Source organism: Xenopus laevis, chromosome 8L, assembly GCF_017654675.1.
Source record: "Xenopus laevis strain J_2021 chromosome 8L, Xenopus_laevis_v10.1, whole genome shotgun sequence".
Classification (NCBI taxonomy): domain Eukaryota; kingdom Metazoa; phylum Chordata; class Amphibia; order Anura; family Pipidae; genus Xenopus; species Xenopus laevis.
In genome coordinates, this window is record NC_054385.1 from 98,174,233 (window position 1) to 98,190,325 (window position 16,093).

Genomic DNA, 16,093 nt, shown 5'->3' on the forward strand with positions numbered 1-16,093 from the left:
TCAGCCTTAGATGGCAGGTGATTATGCGCTGAAGCCCCCTCTTACATACATTGTGATCATTCGGCAGCCCTCCCTGCCTGACAGAAATGTACTGATTTATTATTGGCGGCTGAGAATAAAAACGTTTCATATTTCAATCAGTGTTGGCATGTTCTCTGCACATTAGCACAGTTCCCTTATGGAAATAATAGTAATAGGGTGTTTTGGTGTTAAAAAAATAAAAAGATTGAGCGTTGGAATCTCCAATGAGACAATGAGAATAGTAGATAGTAAACACTGGCAAGCTTTCTCAGAAAACCATTACTGCTCATTCAGTGTCCCAATTGTTTATCATAAGATACTGTACTGGAAACATTACATTGTGGCACTGGAATCCGTTCACATCAAAGATTACTGGAGTTATAGCTATACAAATACATGTCTCTGTTGACAGCCATGAGCAGGCCAGGGACCTTGTGTCCCTTTATTCCTAGGTAAGGAGAGAAAACCACACTGGGAATGGAGTCCTTTGCAGCTGGATGTGGGGAAGGTATAGTCCTCAGCAACCTGGTATCCTCTAGGTCCCAGATTCGTGTGTAACAGTCTTGGCCAACTATGGGTGAAAGCAATACACACACATTATTTAGCAGGTATGTCAAGAGCAATATACAAGCTTTAAAAACTCAGATCCCTATTGTGGCAACACTGATACACAGCAAACGGCTGAATCTGTTTCCTTATCAGAAGCTCGGTTTTATGGAGACGTTATGTCCAATTATACTGCAGGTGCACAAAGGTAAAATCTAAACTTGACTCCCAATAATAAACAAACCAGTCTTCCCGCCAGGACTCAGCAATACACAACTCTGCAAATGGCTGATATATGATAACCTACAGGTGATTCACTTATACTTTTCAGGAAAATATGCAGTAATCTACAGCAGATCTCTTTTACTAACTCAAATACAACACTACTACCACGGTCTAGATGGAGCCCAGGCCTTTAACTGACCGTTGCTCCCATTTGAATCCCTGTGCTCCACAGATGAACCTACAACTAACCTATCTTCTTTGCACAAACCTCTACAATCAGCACCCAACTTGTTGCAACTGGAGTACCTTCAGAAATGGTCAAGAGACTTGCAAAACAACCTGGAAGAGACACAAGCAAACACAATAACCCGCACTCTGATGACCAGTTCCAGCTGTTGTTGAATGAAAGAAACCAACTATAAATTACTTACATAATGGTACCTTACCCTGACCAGACTTCACAAAATATGGCATCAACAACAGACCAATGCTGGCAGTGCCACCAAGCAGAAGGCACCTTACTCCACATATTCTGGGACTGCCCTAAAATCCAACCATTCTGGCAACAAGTCAGGAACCTCTCAGAATAGATAATCAAAACTACAATACCAGATGACCAGGCATACGCAATACAATTCAACCTGAACAAGCCAATAATACATTTCCCATCAACCATAGAGCCACACCTACTAAATACAGCCAAGTTGTTGATTCCCGCACTGTGGAAACAGACACAACCCCCCAGGGTCCAAGATTGGATAAACAAAATAAACAAATTATTCAGATTTGAGGAGCTCTCCACATCACCACCTGAACAGGTCACAAAGTCTACAGCTAAATGGGTACTCAAGGCTATCTTCAAAGACTCTGATGAATATAAAATGCTAATGAACACGTAAGGATGTAGACCAACCAATCCCCTCTCACTCTTTAGGCTTTCTACACTACACAGCCAACGCTCTTTTCCTCTCTCTCTCTCTCTCTCTCTCTCTCTCTCTTCTCATCTCTTCCTCTTTCTTCCCCATCCATCCCTCCCTCCCAGCCCAAACCCTCTCTTCCTTGAAATAAACTTACCGAGCCCCACCCCCCCAATTGTTGAACCCCCCACCTTACCCCTCCAATTGTTGAATATCATTCATGAATCATAGAACTACTACATTGAACTGCTAAGCATGATTACACTGATACTGTAACGGTATACTCTGCAAATGTACTCTGCCTATTAAGACATGCTACTGTTACCATTGTTGTGTTTCTGACTTACTAAAAACATCCAATATGATATCATAATTGGAAAAAGCAAGAAAAAAAAAATCTAAACTGGATCGATATTACCACACTAAAGTACACAGCTTGTGAATTACTTACTAGGTTAAGAAAAATAATAGGGATGCACCGAATCCACTATTTTGGATTCGGCCAAACCCCTGAATCCCTCACGAAAGATTCAGCCGAATACCGAACCAAATGAGAAGGGGAAAACATTTTGTAACTTCTTTGTTTTGTGACAAAAAGTGTCACGTGATTTCTCTCCCCACCCCTAATTTGCATATGCAAATTCGGATTAGGTTCAGCCTGGCAGAAGGATTTGACGAATCCTGCTGAAAAAGCCCGAATCCCGAACCGAACCCTGGATTCGGTGCATCCCTAAAAAATAAGTAACCAAAAAAAGACACCATTTAGGTTATGGTAGAAAGAAGAAAAAGTTTGTACCAGTGTCACGATAGAGCTCCTGCGCCACAGCTTCTGTCTCAAATAAGAAGCAATGCAAATGCCAAATCTTTAAGGTTGTGGACAAACAGGAACATAAAACCGCAGAAACTGTGCTGCAAGGTTTTTTTTTTATTCACAACATGTTTCGACCCACATGTTGTGAATAAAAAAACCTTGCAGCACAGTTTCTGCGGTTTTATGTTCCTGTTGGTCCACAACCTTAAAGATTTGGCATTAGGTTATGGTAGACACTTTAAAGGTGGTAATACACAAGGAGATCCGCTTGTGATATCGCCAAACGAGCGGATCTCTCCCTGATATGTCCAAGGGCCCAACGATCGGATCAGAATGGAGGCCAAACGGGCAGTCGGTTTGTGGGAACACATCAAGATGCAGCCGCGATCCGACGGGATTTTTTAACCTGCTCGATCAGCATCTGGCCGACTTTCGGCCAGATATCGATCGGGGACACCCGTCGGATGGTCCCACACACGGGCCAATACACTGCCGACTTAGTCTGTCGGCAGCTTTTATTGGCCTGTGTATGGGGGCCTTTAGGGAAGATGCTTATTCGCATTAATACTTCCTTATTTTGCTGGGCTGAGAGAAACAAGTGCCTGAGGCTGCCCACACACCCTGGACATACACTGCTGCTCGTGCCAGTTCCTACAACGGAAGGAGTGGTAGGAACTGCAGTTTTTATTATAATAATCTCTTACCCGAGATCTGGACCAATGCTCTTGGGAACAACTCTAGGAACACCACGTCACAATCTTCTTCCTGGATCTTTTCTGTGCCCTTGGCCTGGGTGCACATTTGCAGTAGAGCGAATAGCCAACTTTTTACTTTTAAGTTTGGCATTCACTTTACCGCACATATGCACCCAGACCAGACTATAAAAAGGACGAGGAAGAAGAAATTCGAGACATGGCACTCCTACAGTAGTACATTAGGCAGTGTGGTTTTCAGCAATCAGATGCATTGGCCCATGGTCTCAGGTAAGCAATTATAATCACTGGGGTACCAAAGATTTAGGCATCTCCCCCAGCTCTTTGGGCATTGACTTTAATTTTACATGACAAACAGAGCTACCTTGCTAATAATGAATGTAATATTCCTACCTGCCATTAGTAACCCTTCATCTTCTTTCACGTGTAATGGTAGAATTGCATAACTGTTATTGTGCCCCTTGTAGTGCTTCACACTTTTCTGCATTCTCACATCCCACAGTTTAATCTGATGATGGAAGCACAAATATAAAATAAATGGGAAAGGAAAAAAAAACCTCCATTGGTGAAAACAAGGCCCTCATTTGCAATGTACCTGCCCCGACATGTCTGACACCATCAAGTAGTTTTCATCCTGGAGAAGACGTAAAGAGGTGATAGCTGAGTTCTGAGTGAAAGACGTGGCCTTTCTGAAGGAAGCTGGGCATGTGGTAGGTACACGGAAGTCAAGGGAGAAAACCTCTCCTGAGCGCAAACCATTGTACAGCAGCAATGTCTGCAAATAAAAATGTTCCACCATAAGGTTACTTACGTTCCTACTACCTGTATATTGCACAGAGTTTGTATTACGAGAGTATCATTGTGCCCTAGGCACATGCCTCTTCTTCCTACCCCTAGTTTCAATCCGGGTTCAGATCCTTCAATTTTTAAACTCACCTTAGTAGCAAACTGCTGAGCCAATACATCACTATTTGTTATGAAAGTGCTGCGGATGTCCGGAATTACATTTATTAACCAGATCTGCCGCTTTAGTCCTTAAAGAAAAGCAAAAAAAATTCTATGAAAATAATGACTAGCGACGGGCAAATCTGGGCCGTTTCACTTCGAATAATTCGCGAAACGGCGGAAAAATTTGTGAAACTGCAAAAATTCGTGAAATGCATTGAAGTCAATGTGCGTCCGAATAATTTTAAACGTGAAAATTCGTTGCAAATCCATGCCTGCCGAATATATTCGCCTAATCACTAATAATGACTACTTATTGTTTAATGTTAATAAATGAGCTAGTGCATTTGAGTTTAAATATACACAGAAGAGAACTTGGACACCAGGAGCTAAAAATACTAATTCAAGACATAGATTAGAGTCCCAGAATGAGAATATTCCAGGGTCGGACTGGGGGGCTCCTGTCCAGGGCTTGGCGCGAGGGTGAAGCTCGGCGCTCCTGCTTGAAAGGTGCCGCTCGGTGCGCCTGCATGAATGGCCCTGCGCGCATGCCGACATGGCGCTGCGCCTAAGGAAAACGTTCTTTTTGTACAAACTGATGGGGAGAGGGGTCTGGTCCGACACTGGAATATTCTCAGATGACCTCCTTAGGAGACTAGTTTAGAGTGTTCTAGTTCAGCTTGGCTTCTAGCGCTATATGACAACAGTATTTAATTTAGTATACACAGGCAGCGATCATTTATGCCTATAACTAAACACACACAGTAATGGGAGTATCAGTTTTAATAAGGGGAAGAGGAAATGCTGTATGTGACAGTAGCCCGTAACTGAAAGATGAGCCTGTAATGGTTGATACAAATACTCATATCTTAATGTTTTATAAAGAAAACTAAAATATCATCAGACAACCTGTACAGTGGCTTAGCTAGGAGTCAGAGGGTAACATGCAGTTCTACATGAATAATAATCACAGCAATTCTTTTATGAGCATATTCACTTGAAAGTGTTAGAGGAGACATCCTTACCTGCAGAATAGCTACTCTCCATTTGAGGGTTTGAGCACCACGCACATGACCAAACATCGGAGATTTTCACTTTGTAGAGTATCGCTGAGCAGTCATCCTCTAACAAAACACAGATCAAAATTAATCTGAAACGATCATCTAAAATCTATTTCAGCTTATACCCCCATTATTTTTATTATCCGAGGATTAACTTGCGTGGGCTTGCTGGGCAGGCATACTCTGAACTGTCTTGCCAAATATGGAAAAGTCAGCAGCAGTGTTGGTAGAAAATCTGCCTAACAGTGATGGGGTCCTGAATTAAATGTTGGCTTGGGCACTATCTACAAGTTTGTATGTTCTCCCTGTGTCTGCATGGATGTCCTCTAATTTTCTCTCAAAACAAAATGGAACGTCACCTGGCTCCAAATAAAACTGACCACAGTGTGTGTGTGTGTGAATATGGTAAGGACCCTAGATGTAAACTCTACTGGGTCAGGGAATGCTGTGAATAGGGTATAATCTCTGTATCAGTGCTGCATAAATGAGTCCGTGCTATATAAATAACAGTTAACAAAAACACAACAAAAGCCATAAAGTGGTACAGCAAAATATGGACTTTGTTTAACAGACATTTATTGTATTTCTAAAGAAGATGTTGAGCAATCAATGCCCTCTTTTTGGAACACTTTGCATTATAGGCATCGCTGCTGGGTAGGCAGCTAGCTCTGAGGGCAAGTTTAGAGGCCTAAATAACTACATTGTTAAAGATTATCTATTTTTCAGTTATAAAAACAAACAAAGTTGTGTACCTTGAAGTTAGGAAACTGTTCTAAAAATATTTTATATCACTCGCTAGCATTTTTTATGCTAAGGAATTGAAAAGATGTGGCTCAATTTTTTTTTACAGTAGACCAAGTTAAAGAACCAGTAACATCACATTTTTTTAATACTTATTTTCCCCCAAAATAGCTATAATGATATGCAAGGCTTACTTCCCCTTGGCTTTTATCAAATCTTCATCTAAAATTTGAAATGCAAAATGCCCCATAGGAGAAAGGCGAGGGCAGCTTGAATTCCTCTGTGCCCTAAACCGGAGCTTAAATTTATGTTTCTATTCCTTCAGACAGCTTGTAATGATGTGAGCATATTTTTAATGGCTCCTATGGGGCACTTTGAAAGTCAAATTCAAGCTAAAGATTTGAAAATCTCCAAGGGGAAATATGACTTACTTATTATAGCTGTTTTGGGGGGATTAATTGAACAAATTTGGTGTTCCTTTAAGATCTGCATACAGTGCTGTAAAACTCCTTTATACCAAGATAATGGTTTGCACCCAGAAAATGGTTATATGTTTCCATTGGACAAGAACAGGTGGGGACAAATGAAAAAATAAATTCAGTGTTTCTAACACTGCTGGCTTTTTTTAACAGTAAATCAGTAAAGGCAAGCAACAGAACAGCTATGATACACACAAGTGAGAGGGAAAACACCTGCTCAGGTAGGGCCCTTGATGCTGGAGGTTGAATTTCTATTTAAACCTTATCATGTCTAATTAATGGGACAACTGGTTGATATGTCAAAGTAGAATAAAAATAATAATGGAATATTTTAACATTTGTCAGACTTTAACTTGGCAGATAAAAAGTAAAATGGTACCAGAGTCATCAAGATTCCTGAATATGCAAGCTGGAATAAGACTGAGGCAGCCTTTAGTCTCTTCGGCTTCCAGGAGGCAAACACTATTCTGAGATTAAGGACTATAATACAGAAGAGCCAAGCTAATATTGTTCTATCATGGGTCATTGGTTTACTTATAGGATCTGTTATCCAGACATACAGTTGCTGACAGTAGTGTCATTTTATACAAATAGATGTATAAGTGCTTTTTCTTTTGCCATAAAGAGGATACAGAATGTGAGAGTCAGGTCCAGTCACTGATGCCCAACATGCTGCAATCACCTGCAGTGGAAAAAAAAACACACAATAAAAATACAAAATATCACCAAAGTGAAAGTTTTTTCAAATAAATCTTAATGGATTTAGCAAAGACTTTATCAAAGCTTCTTGTCTTTGCTTTATCAAAGAAGACCGAAACCTTTCCATTCCCTAGCACTCTAAAGGTGGTATTCCAAATTTCATGACAAATAAAGTCTACATACTATTAGCAGTTATAGTGGGATTACGCTGCAATTGTGTATGCATATATTACACAATTATAAAACATTGAAAGGACACATATAGGGGCAAATTTACTTATGGTCGAATATCGAGGGTTAATTAACCCTCGATATTCAACTGCCGAATGGAAATCCTTCGACTTCGAATAACGAAGTTGAAGGATTTACCGCAATTCATTTGATCGAACGATCAATAGAAAAATCATTCGATCGAACGATTAAATCCTTCAAATCGTTTGATTCGTAGGATTTTAATCCATCGATCAACGATTTTTGTTTAAAGAGACAGTACTTCGACTATTGAATGGTCGAATAGTCAAACGATTTTTAGTTCGAATCGTTCAATTCGAAGTCGAAGTAGCCAATTCGATGGTCGAAGAACCAAAAAAAACATTCGAAACTCAAAGTTTTTTTTATTCTATTCCTTCACTCGAACTAAGTAAATGGGCCCCATAATGTTTATTGGGTATTTTGAAGCGAAAATAAATATATTTCTACTACTACATAACGAGACATGCAGGCAGAAGATGGTTAGACAAGCTGGAAAGCAGAGTTAAGCAGTCTTATTCATTAGGGAAAAAAACTCAACCCCAAGAAACATTGGCACAAAAGGTTCCATTAGATTTAGCACCTTCTGGTGTGAGATGTATGTGTGATCTTGGCGCTCTACTGTGGGTGCTTCCTTCCATAGTCCATTGAGATTTAGCAGGCCGTATTTGCAAAATCCATACTCCCCATCATTCACTGCAAATATTCTCTCAGAGGCTGAATCTGCCTGAAAAATGAGAAGAGGCTTTATTAGCATGCAGATTTTATCCCATGACTGTATGCAAATCATCACTCACATAAAACTATGGACGCACCAAATACTGGATTTAGACAATGCTCAGTACTTTCTGCAGCTCATTACATAGTGCTTAGCCAAACTGTAGTCCAACCCCAACAGTCTTGTGAACAAAGGCAACCATTTTTCTTCAAATTATACAATTATTGGGGTGATTTTGATCAAAATTGAATATGTAAATTAATTTGGATTTATTCAGCATCCATTCAAACTATGGATTTAGGATATCCCTACACAAAAATATTTTTTGCATTTGAATACATCATCTTTTCACAAAAGATTTTGTGCAGGCAGGGAAGGAGCAGATTAGGGTCAGCAGAGGGTTGAGATATTCCCAACCTACTCATAACTACTGAACAAATATTGAACTTGACACAAACTAATTTGCCTAACAAAAATCTTTTTTTCTGAAAGAAAAAAAAATCTCACTTTTTTTCACTAATACACAGTCTTTTAGTGATCAGTTGTAATAATTCCTCAATGATGTCACTTGTGCCATGATTAATTCAAAAACATAATATATCGACTTAAAAATGTGAAGATATTGGAATTCATCTTGGAGTTCTATAAGAGTTTTCACTGACACGTACACAGAATTCCTCTGTACTACCTTTATATTTCACTATAAAGTAAGTGTAAATTATTCCATATATTATTTTATAGACCATATCTGCAATGCCACCATTATTACAGCATTTGCTATCCATTGTATGAACTTACCATTATGAATTCAAACCTGCGTACTCTTCCCCCTTCTCTCTCTGGGCTGTTTATGTTCACCACTTTTCTTTGCATACAGCTCACTTTCATTTCATGGATCCTCCTAGAGAAAAACAAATTGGTATGCCATTGGATTCTGAGTGGCTTTGCCACTAGTTAATATTTATAATCATAAACAATTGGGATAATCTGTTTTAATACCAATAAATAATACATGGTCACAGTTCCAAGTTATGGCACTACATTTGCAAAGCTATGGCTGCAGATAACAGGTGTATTTTGGTGCATTATAAATAAATGTGATAACAACAACCTGCGTGGGCTATATTTGTCTATATAAAATTGAATGCAATATTTTCAAGAAAATAATTTGGAAGCTGTCAAACTGGCAGGTTAGATACTGCACAAAAGATTCTCACCTACAATATGTTGTGAAAGGCACCAATCCAAGCTGTCTTTTTCTCAGCAACACAGCAGGATTTAATCCAGGTCTGACAAATTTCTGCTTAAAAGAGAACAAAAAAAAGTATCTGGATCATTTGTAATTGCAACATTCACTAGCAGGACCTAATTTTCTTGCAACAATGTTATTTCTCCCCTTACATCATGGATAATGAGAAAGAACTGGAGTAAAGAATAATAAATTGTATTTTGAAAGATTCACTTACCATTTATGTTTCGTGACTATACAGGGGCATAGTTTACTTTACATCAGTGCTGTCCAACTGTTAACATATATTAGGGCAATTATTTGTTATAGTAGCATGTTCGATGGCAATATAATAATGAAATTACACTATTATTCACGCTTGAGCAGACAGATACATTTATAAGATACTGTTGTCAATACAACTCCACCTACATTGCAGTAACTGCATGTACTGGCTCTGGTGGTCCCAATCATCATTAGAAGAGAAAGGGAGGCTAGAAAAGATAGGATGCTAGGAGTTGTAGTTACTAGGGAAATATGAGATGCAGAAATTGATACAAAAAGCCCATGACACTCATTTGCTTCTGTGATTCCTTTTCAGTATCATGACACTAACTTTTCTATTCTTCTCTTCTTCAAGGAGCTGAAGTCTTTTGCATTCCATTTCTTTTTGCTGTATGCCTTCCCTTGTTAGAGGGTTGCAATTGTTGTGGCCTGGGAGCATGCGGAAGTAGCGATTTTTTTCTGGATCATAGTAAAACCCTGGAAGCTCTACAGATAAAGTACAGAAAGAGGGTTTGTACAGGAATAAGTGTACCATATATTATCTATATTCAGGCAAGGCTATATAACAGAGTTACAGAGTTCCAAATCAAAATCAAAATATATTTTTTTAATGTATGTGCAAAAGAATCCTTTTAAGCAAATGCTTATATAGAGTGAACTGCTTTGCAGATGGATATGTGTTTTTGATTAGAACTAACAGTAAACTTTTCATTTATTTGACTTTATTCTTAAAAGCACGTACTGCCATGCTCAAGCCTTAATTTAACAGGCTTCTGGAGATGCATTACAGTATTTCCTGCTGTAAATAACTTATTTAAATTTGCATTCTTCAAAGAGAAGACTACTTGCAAAGAGCTATTTCAAAGTGCAAAAAGCAGAGCAGCAGATTAGGGTAAGCAATCTACACACTATCCTTCACTCATTATAAACACAATCCCTGTTTTGTTATAAAGAAGGGCATTTTTAGTATCTTAATGCACAACATGTGTCAGTGTCATTGATATATTGATAATGGGTTGAGGGCAGAGGACCTTTTGTCTTTGTCTGTATGTGTCACAGCCCCATTGCACCCGTCTAATGGCTTAAAATTTAGTGCTGAGCACAACTTTATTTTATTTTTTTTGCTATTGTTTATACAGGAGCAGTGGCCAGCTACATGTTGTAGCTCCCATTGAAATACATGCAGAGGTAAAATATATACGGCAATTTCTTCCTGTTTTAGTTTTCCATGGATGATAAATGCAATGCATTTGCATTAAACTGCTATCCTAGATTTCTTCCAACAGATGTACCTGGAACAGCGGATGCTTGGGAAGAGCTGGCAGATGAAGTTCTATCCATTATGTTTGACTCGGTGGAGCTTTGAGATGCCTCAGATGGAAACCTATTCAAATCAAAACAATATGAATGAGTTCAACAGAGCATTTACTTTTAGTGCCTGTATCAACAATACACAACATACATAAAGCTATACAGATATTCTCTATGGCAAAAAAATACCTAACGACATGTTTTCAACAGTAAAATTCCTGTTTATATAAGCTCTGTGTAACGGTGTAAGATATATAGTAGCTGAAGGGTTTATGGCTTATCAAATTAAATGACTGCTGACAGGTTCAGGGACATTTCTCCCCACCGCTGCTAGAAACCAAAAATTAATGAAGTATCACTATAAAACCTGCATGCTGTCTGTCACAGCCATGCAATACGCTCAGCAGTTGTGTTAAAGGGATAACGCATTAGTTAAACGAGGTGCAAACTGTTTTTTTTATATTTAATTTTGAAATTTGACATTAATTTCCCAGGTGCCCCCAATCATCTAACTTGTGCTCTGATAAACTTCAGTCATTCTTTACTGCTGCACTGCAAGTTGGAGTGATATCACCCCCCTCCCTTCCCATCAGCAGAACAATGGGAAGGTAACCATGGTAGATATAAAAATAGCACTCAATAGTAAAAATCCAATACTTGCCCAGGGTCTCAAGTAAGCAACTGTAATCTACTGGGGGTGCCTAACAATTTTAGGTTGTAGCATTGCTCTCAACTATATCATTGAACTCACTTCAACAAAACATAGCCACCTTTGATGAAAGCGTCGTCCTTGGTACTTTCTGTTCCAGTTGCGATTGTTCTCCCTTTTGGGGCCCATTGCACCAGAGTAGAGATTTCACTTAATACTGGTTTGCACAAAGGTAAAGAGATAAAATAAATCAGGGTTATGGTTTATTAAAGCCCTTCTTTAGTAGTCCTGTCTCATTAAACAGAGACAGTTAAATACCATAAAAGTCAAATCCCCATGTAAGCACAAAAACACATTTTTATATTAACTATATAAAAATCGAAAATTACAATACTTTTGAAATATACACTGTATGCCGGAGTAAATAAAAGGTTTGTATTTAGGCCTTAGTATCTCTATCACTGTTATCCCACTTCCACTGTCTATAATGTGTATTTACAAGCAAGTAGGTAGTCATGTAAATGCCACTTTAGACATAAATGATTGGGGTTATTTATCAAATGTCGAGTTTTAGAGGCTTGTGAGGTATATTACACTTTGAATGAACTCACAACTCAAATGGTTTCTAATTTAAGAAAAAACTTGAATGGAAAAATCTTAAATCAGTGAATTTCGGGTTTAAAACTTTTTAAAAAAATTAATCAAGTTTTTGCAGGAAAAAAATCACATTGCTTGAATCAATGGAGTTTGCGAGCGAAACCCACTGAAAAAACCTGAACATCATGAAGGCTACAAACATCTTCCAATGATTCAAGGGACCTTTGCCATTAACTTCTGCATGATCTTGACAAGTTTTCGCTGGAGTATTTTTGGATTTGATCTATTTTCAGCTTTGGTGCATAATAAAACTTGAAAAAATTTAGGTTTTTTTTTTTTTTTTACAAAAACCCCAAACATTTGAGGTTTTTGTTTATAAAACACAGAAACTTCGAGTTTTTGATTTTAAACTACCGTCAAAAAAAACTAGCATTTTCAGGAAAACACAACACAAGCTTTGATAAGTCTGCCCCTAAGTGTGGCTAATAAGGGGTTACTCACTCCAAAACTCAATCTCTCGATCCATAGAGGTTAGGATGTAGCAGAGTCACATCCTAAACTAGCCTAGGGAATCTAGAGAACTCACAGACAGCCACACATCAAAAACATTCTACTTTATAAAATTTGATTTGTTTTCACCAATTCACCAAGCAGTCCAGTAGGTACATTTAACCACACCCTTTCTGCCAGCAGTAAAACAGTTAACATTTCAATAGACAATCATTTTTTTTCAGCACAACAGTGACACACACTTCCATACAGTCTGTGGGTTAGTTTAAAGCATCAAGGACGTATTAAAGGGGTGGTTCACCCCCTTTAATATTTTAGCTTTACTATATAAAAAAGACAAAGCATGTATATACAAAAATTATATAAAAGGATATATAAAGATGGCAAAGCACCAAAAACTCAAGAACTCTTGTAAGTTACCAGCTAGAAGTCACCAAAGGATGCAACATCTTAGTTTCTATATCAGTGTCCTATCAAGTTAACCTTTGCAAAACAGGAGCTGTGCCATTTAACCATTTTGATGCTAAAACACGACTGCTCTGGCACGACACAGGGATACTATGCTTGATTAATAGGGATTGTGCAGTGTGATATTGTATTTCTATGGTCTGCTTAAGTTTGGTGTCAACCAAACTACAACCTCTTACAACTGCCAGCAGCAAACATTTTTTTTGACCACTGGTGGGATGTTGGGAAGTTGTAGTCTAACAGTCAGATAAGAGCTGCAGGTTGGAATGCACAATTGGAGTCCAGGCCTGGACTGGGAGTCAAAATAGGCCCTGTCATTCCAAGTACACAGGCCCAAACAGCCCACTATATGGTAACTTTCTATGGAGCTGTACAGCAGCCCCTCTGGTATTTGCCAGAACCCACAAGATTGCCAGTCCGGGCCTGTTGGAGTCATATATAAACACAGGGCAAATGTACAGCAGGGAAGTAACCCATAGCAACCAATCAGTCATGAGCTTTTTTTCAGTCAGCTGCAGGTTGAGCGCTGAAAGCAATCATCTGATTGGTTGCCATGAGTGTTTATAAACGAGCCCCAAAAGGATTATTTATCATACTGTGGAGCAAAACATTAGGCGAAGCTGCTCGTAGCAACCAAATTTTTGCTTCTGTTTTCTTACTGCTGAAATCTAATTGCTGATTGGTTGCTCTGGGCAACATCACCAGTAATACTTCACTCCACTTTTTACACAGCATGATACATATATAGAATAAATAAATGTGTGTGCTTTGACTATTTGTTCTCATCTACTCTCTTGAAAAAGGGTCGGTTATGATGCTGTGGGGCCCTAAGTTTCTAAACCTAAATCAAGCCTTGGAGAGTTGGAGGCGACCCCTGACATCTCTGAAGGTATCCCCTACATTTAAACTCATATTAAAGGGACGTTTAAATTGATTATGGGCCGCAGTTAGTGGCAGTGGTGGTGCTGTACATGTACAATTCTGGGGATAAAAGCAATGCAAAGTGTTTTTTTAATAGAAGCTGCGAGGAGGGAAGAGAGAGATTACGTGACCCGCAGCCACAGAAAATACTCACACGAGCACAATAAATCCTCCACAGAGCAGGAAGCAGTCTGGGCATTACATACGCACGTGCGACCATAGAGAGGGGGCCGCAGCCAGAGTGGTGACGTGCGTCGCCTTCTACATTCAGCTTTTGCTATAGGCACCGCTGCCACCTGCTGCTTGGAGGACAGAAAGGTTTGCTACTAGTAGTGAGTACGGGACGCGTACACTAGACGCCTCATACACAGAATCATTGGGAAGTCTTATTATGTTTAGTGTCAGCAGGTTGTTGGGACAAACATGGAGGCAGCCTGAGGTCGTCGGCAGGAATCAAGCAGAGCAGCGGCCACAATGGCCGACTGTACGCAGACAAACACAAGAACAACTGCCACTGCATTATTACATACGCGGATTTAAGGAAATTTCGTTTCCTGTTGGCAGGAAAATGTGTAACAGTGTGTCCGTGTGTGTGTACTTCCCGGATAAAAGTTTCCATTAATGCTGGAAATTGGCACGTGCTGGGCTTACAGGGAAATCGGCAGCCAGACTTTTGTTTGTTAACTCTACACATGCTAGTAACTCCAATGAAAGAAACCGGTTGTGTCCAATGCACTGGCCCAAGACATGCCAGTAATACCACTACAGAAAATACAATCTGTCCAATGCACTGACACCAGACATGCAGTTTCAGACTGGTACACCAGGGGCCCACCAAAAACTCTTAGACCAGTTGCCCACCCTAACACCTTTAGACCAGGGACCTACTCTAAGTATTATTTTCTTCCATTCCTTAGTCAACCTCTATTCTCCTATTCTCTTTTATTTCCATACTATAACTCAGAGAATAGTTCCATACTATTCTCATAGAAATAGGGAATGGCCATGAAATAAGCCAAATGTTTAGCAGCATGAGGGCCCACTGACACCTGGGCCCACCGGGAGTTTTCCTGGTATCCCTGTGGGCCAGTCCAACACTGCAGACATGCCAGCAATACCACTATAGAAAACAAGTTCCAGGCAATGCACTGACCCCAGACATGCCAGTACTAGTGATGTGCGGGTTGACCCAAAAGTCACGATGACCTGCGCATTGACCACCGGATTGAAATTTGGCCAACAATTGCAGGTTAGAGTTGGGTGTGGGTCAGACTGGGGAACTACACTCCCGCGGGACTCGCAGATTTACCGGCGGGTTCGGGTCAAACTGCACTGCTCCTCGCAGGTGGCCACCTTCAAATGCCGGCTTCTGGTTTTATAGTCTTGGGTCTGCTTGCTCCGCCCATTTTGTGACGTCATCGGCAGGGCGGTGGCGGGTCTATAAAAGGACCCCGGAAGCGCCGGCGGGCGCGGGCTAGAGCAGGGCGGGTTAGGGTCAGGTGTGGAAAACCCTGACCCACACATCACTAGTGGGCGATATTGTGCTGATCTGATCATGGACCCTAGGGCCCAAAGATCGGATCATAATGTATGGCATACAGGCGGTTAGGTCGAGGGACTGCATCAACGAACAGAACAACAAACTTTAGAATCAGGGCCCAGGTGCAGGACGTGCCCAGACGTGCATTTTCCTTACCGCGTTGCTGTGGTGTGGTCTCCAATGGGCAACACCCATTCCCCCAGTACTTACGCCACTGGTATTAAAGTTACTGCAGGGGTGGATTTTTGCCACCCATGGTAACTGCCTGTTCTCACCTTGTTTCATCACTGGAGTGGCCCTGCCCTTGTGTCATTCTGTCCACCATTTCTTTTTCTGCTACTAATACATTTGTTACTAGGGTTTCTGTAATAAAATAACGGCATTCCTATATATTTTTCTCTCTCTTCCATTGGCATCATCGGTAATTTTTTACCAGTAAAATGCCTGCCAGATGGCAAC

At 40.0% G+C, this 16,093-nt stretch overlaps 1 protein-coding gene across 2 annotated transcripts; it reads right to left on the reverse strand.

Annotated features, from left to right (window-relative positions):
• Positions 1-310: 310 nt before the first annotated feature.
• dcaf4.L (DDB1 and CUL4 associated factor 4 L homeolog) lies at positions 311-14,392 on the reverse strand. 2 transcript variants are annotated; one of them, XM_018231078.2, is made up of 14 exons: positions 14,249-14,392; positions 11,720-11,815; positions 10,931-11,022; positions 9,970-10,124; positions 9,343-9,425; positions 8,924-9,026; positions 7,991-8,134; positions 7,092-7,141; positions 6,839-6,921; positions 5,204-5,302; positions 4,170-4,267; positions 3,829-4,008; positions 3,627-3,741; positions 311-592 (listed from the first exon to the last, which is right to left on the reverse strand). In XM_018231078.2, the coding sequence occupies exons 2-14, from the start codon at positions 11,785-11,787 to the stop codon at positions 384-386; spliced, it is 1,479 nt and encodes a 492-aa protein (XP_018086567.1). In that variant the 5' UTR covers positions 11,788-11,815; positions 14,249-14,392; the 3' UTR covers positions 311-383. The 2 variants fall into 2 exon arrangements, with proteins under 2 accessions (XP_018086567.1, XP_018086566.1); XM_018231077.2 differs by having other exon boundaries at positions 9,343-9,428.
• Between the last annotated feature and the right edge of the window lie 1,701 nt (positions 14,393-16,093).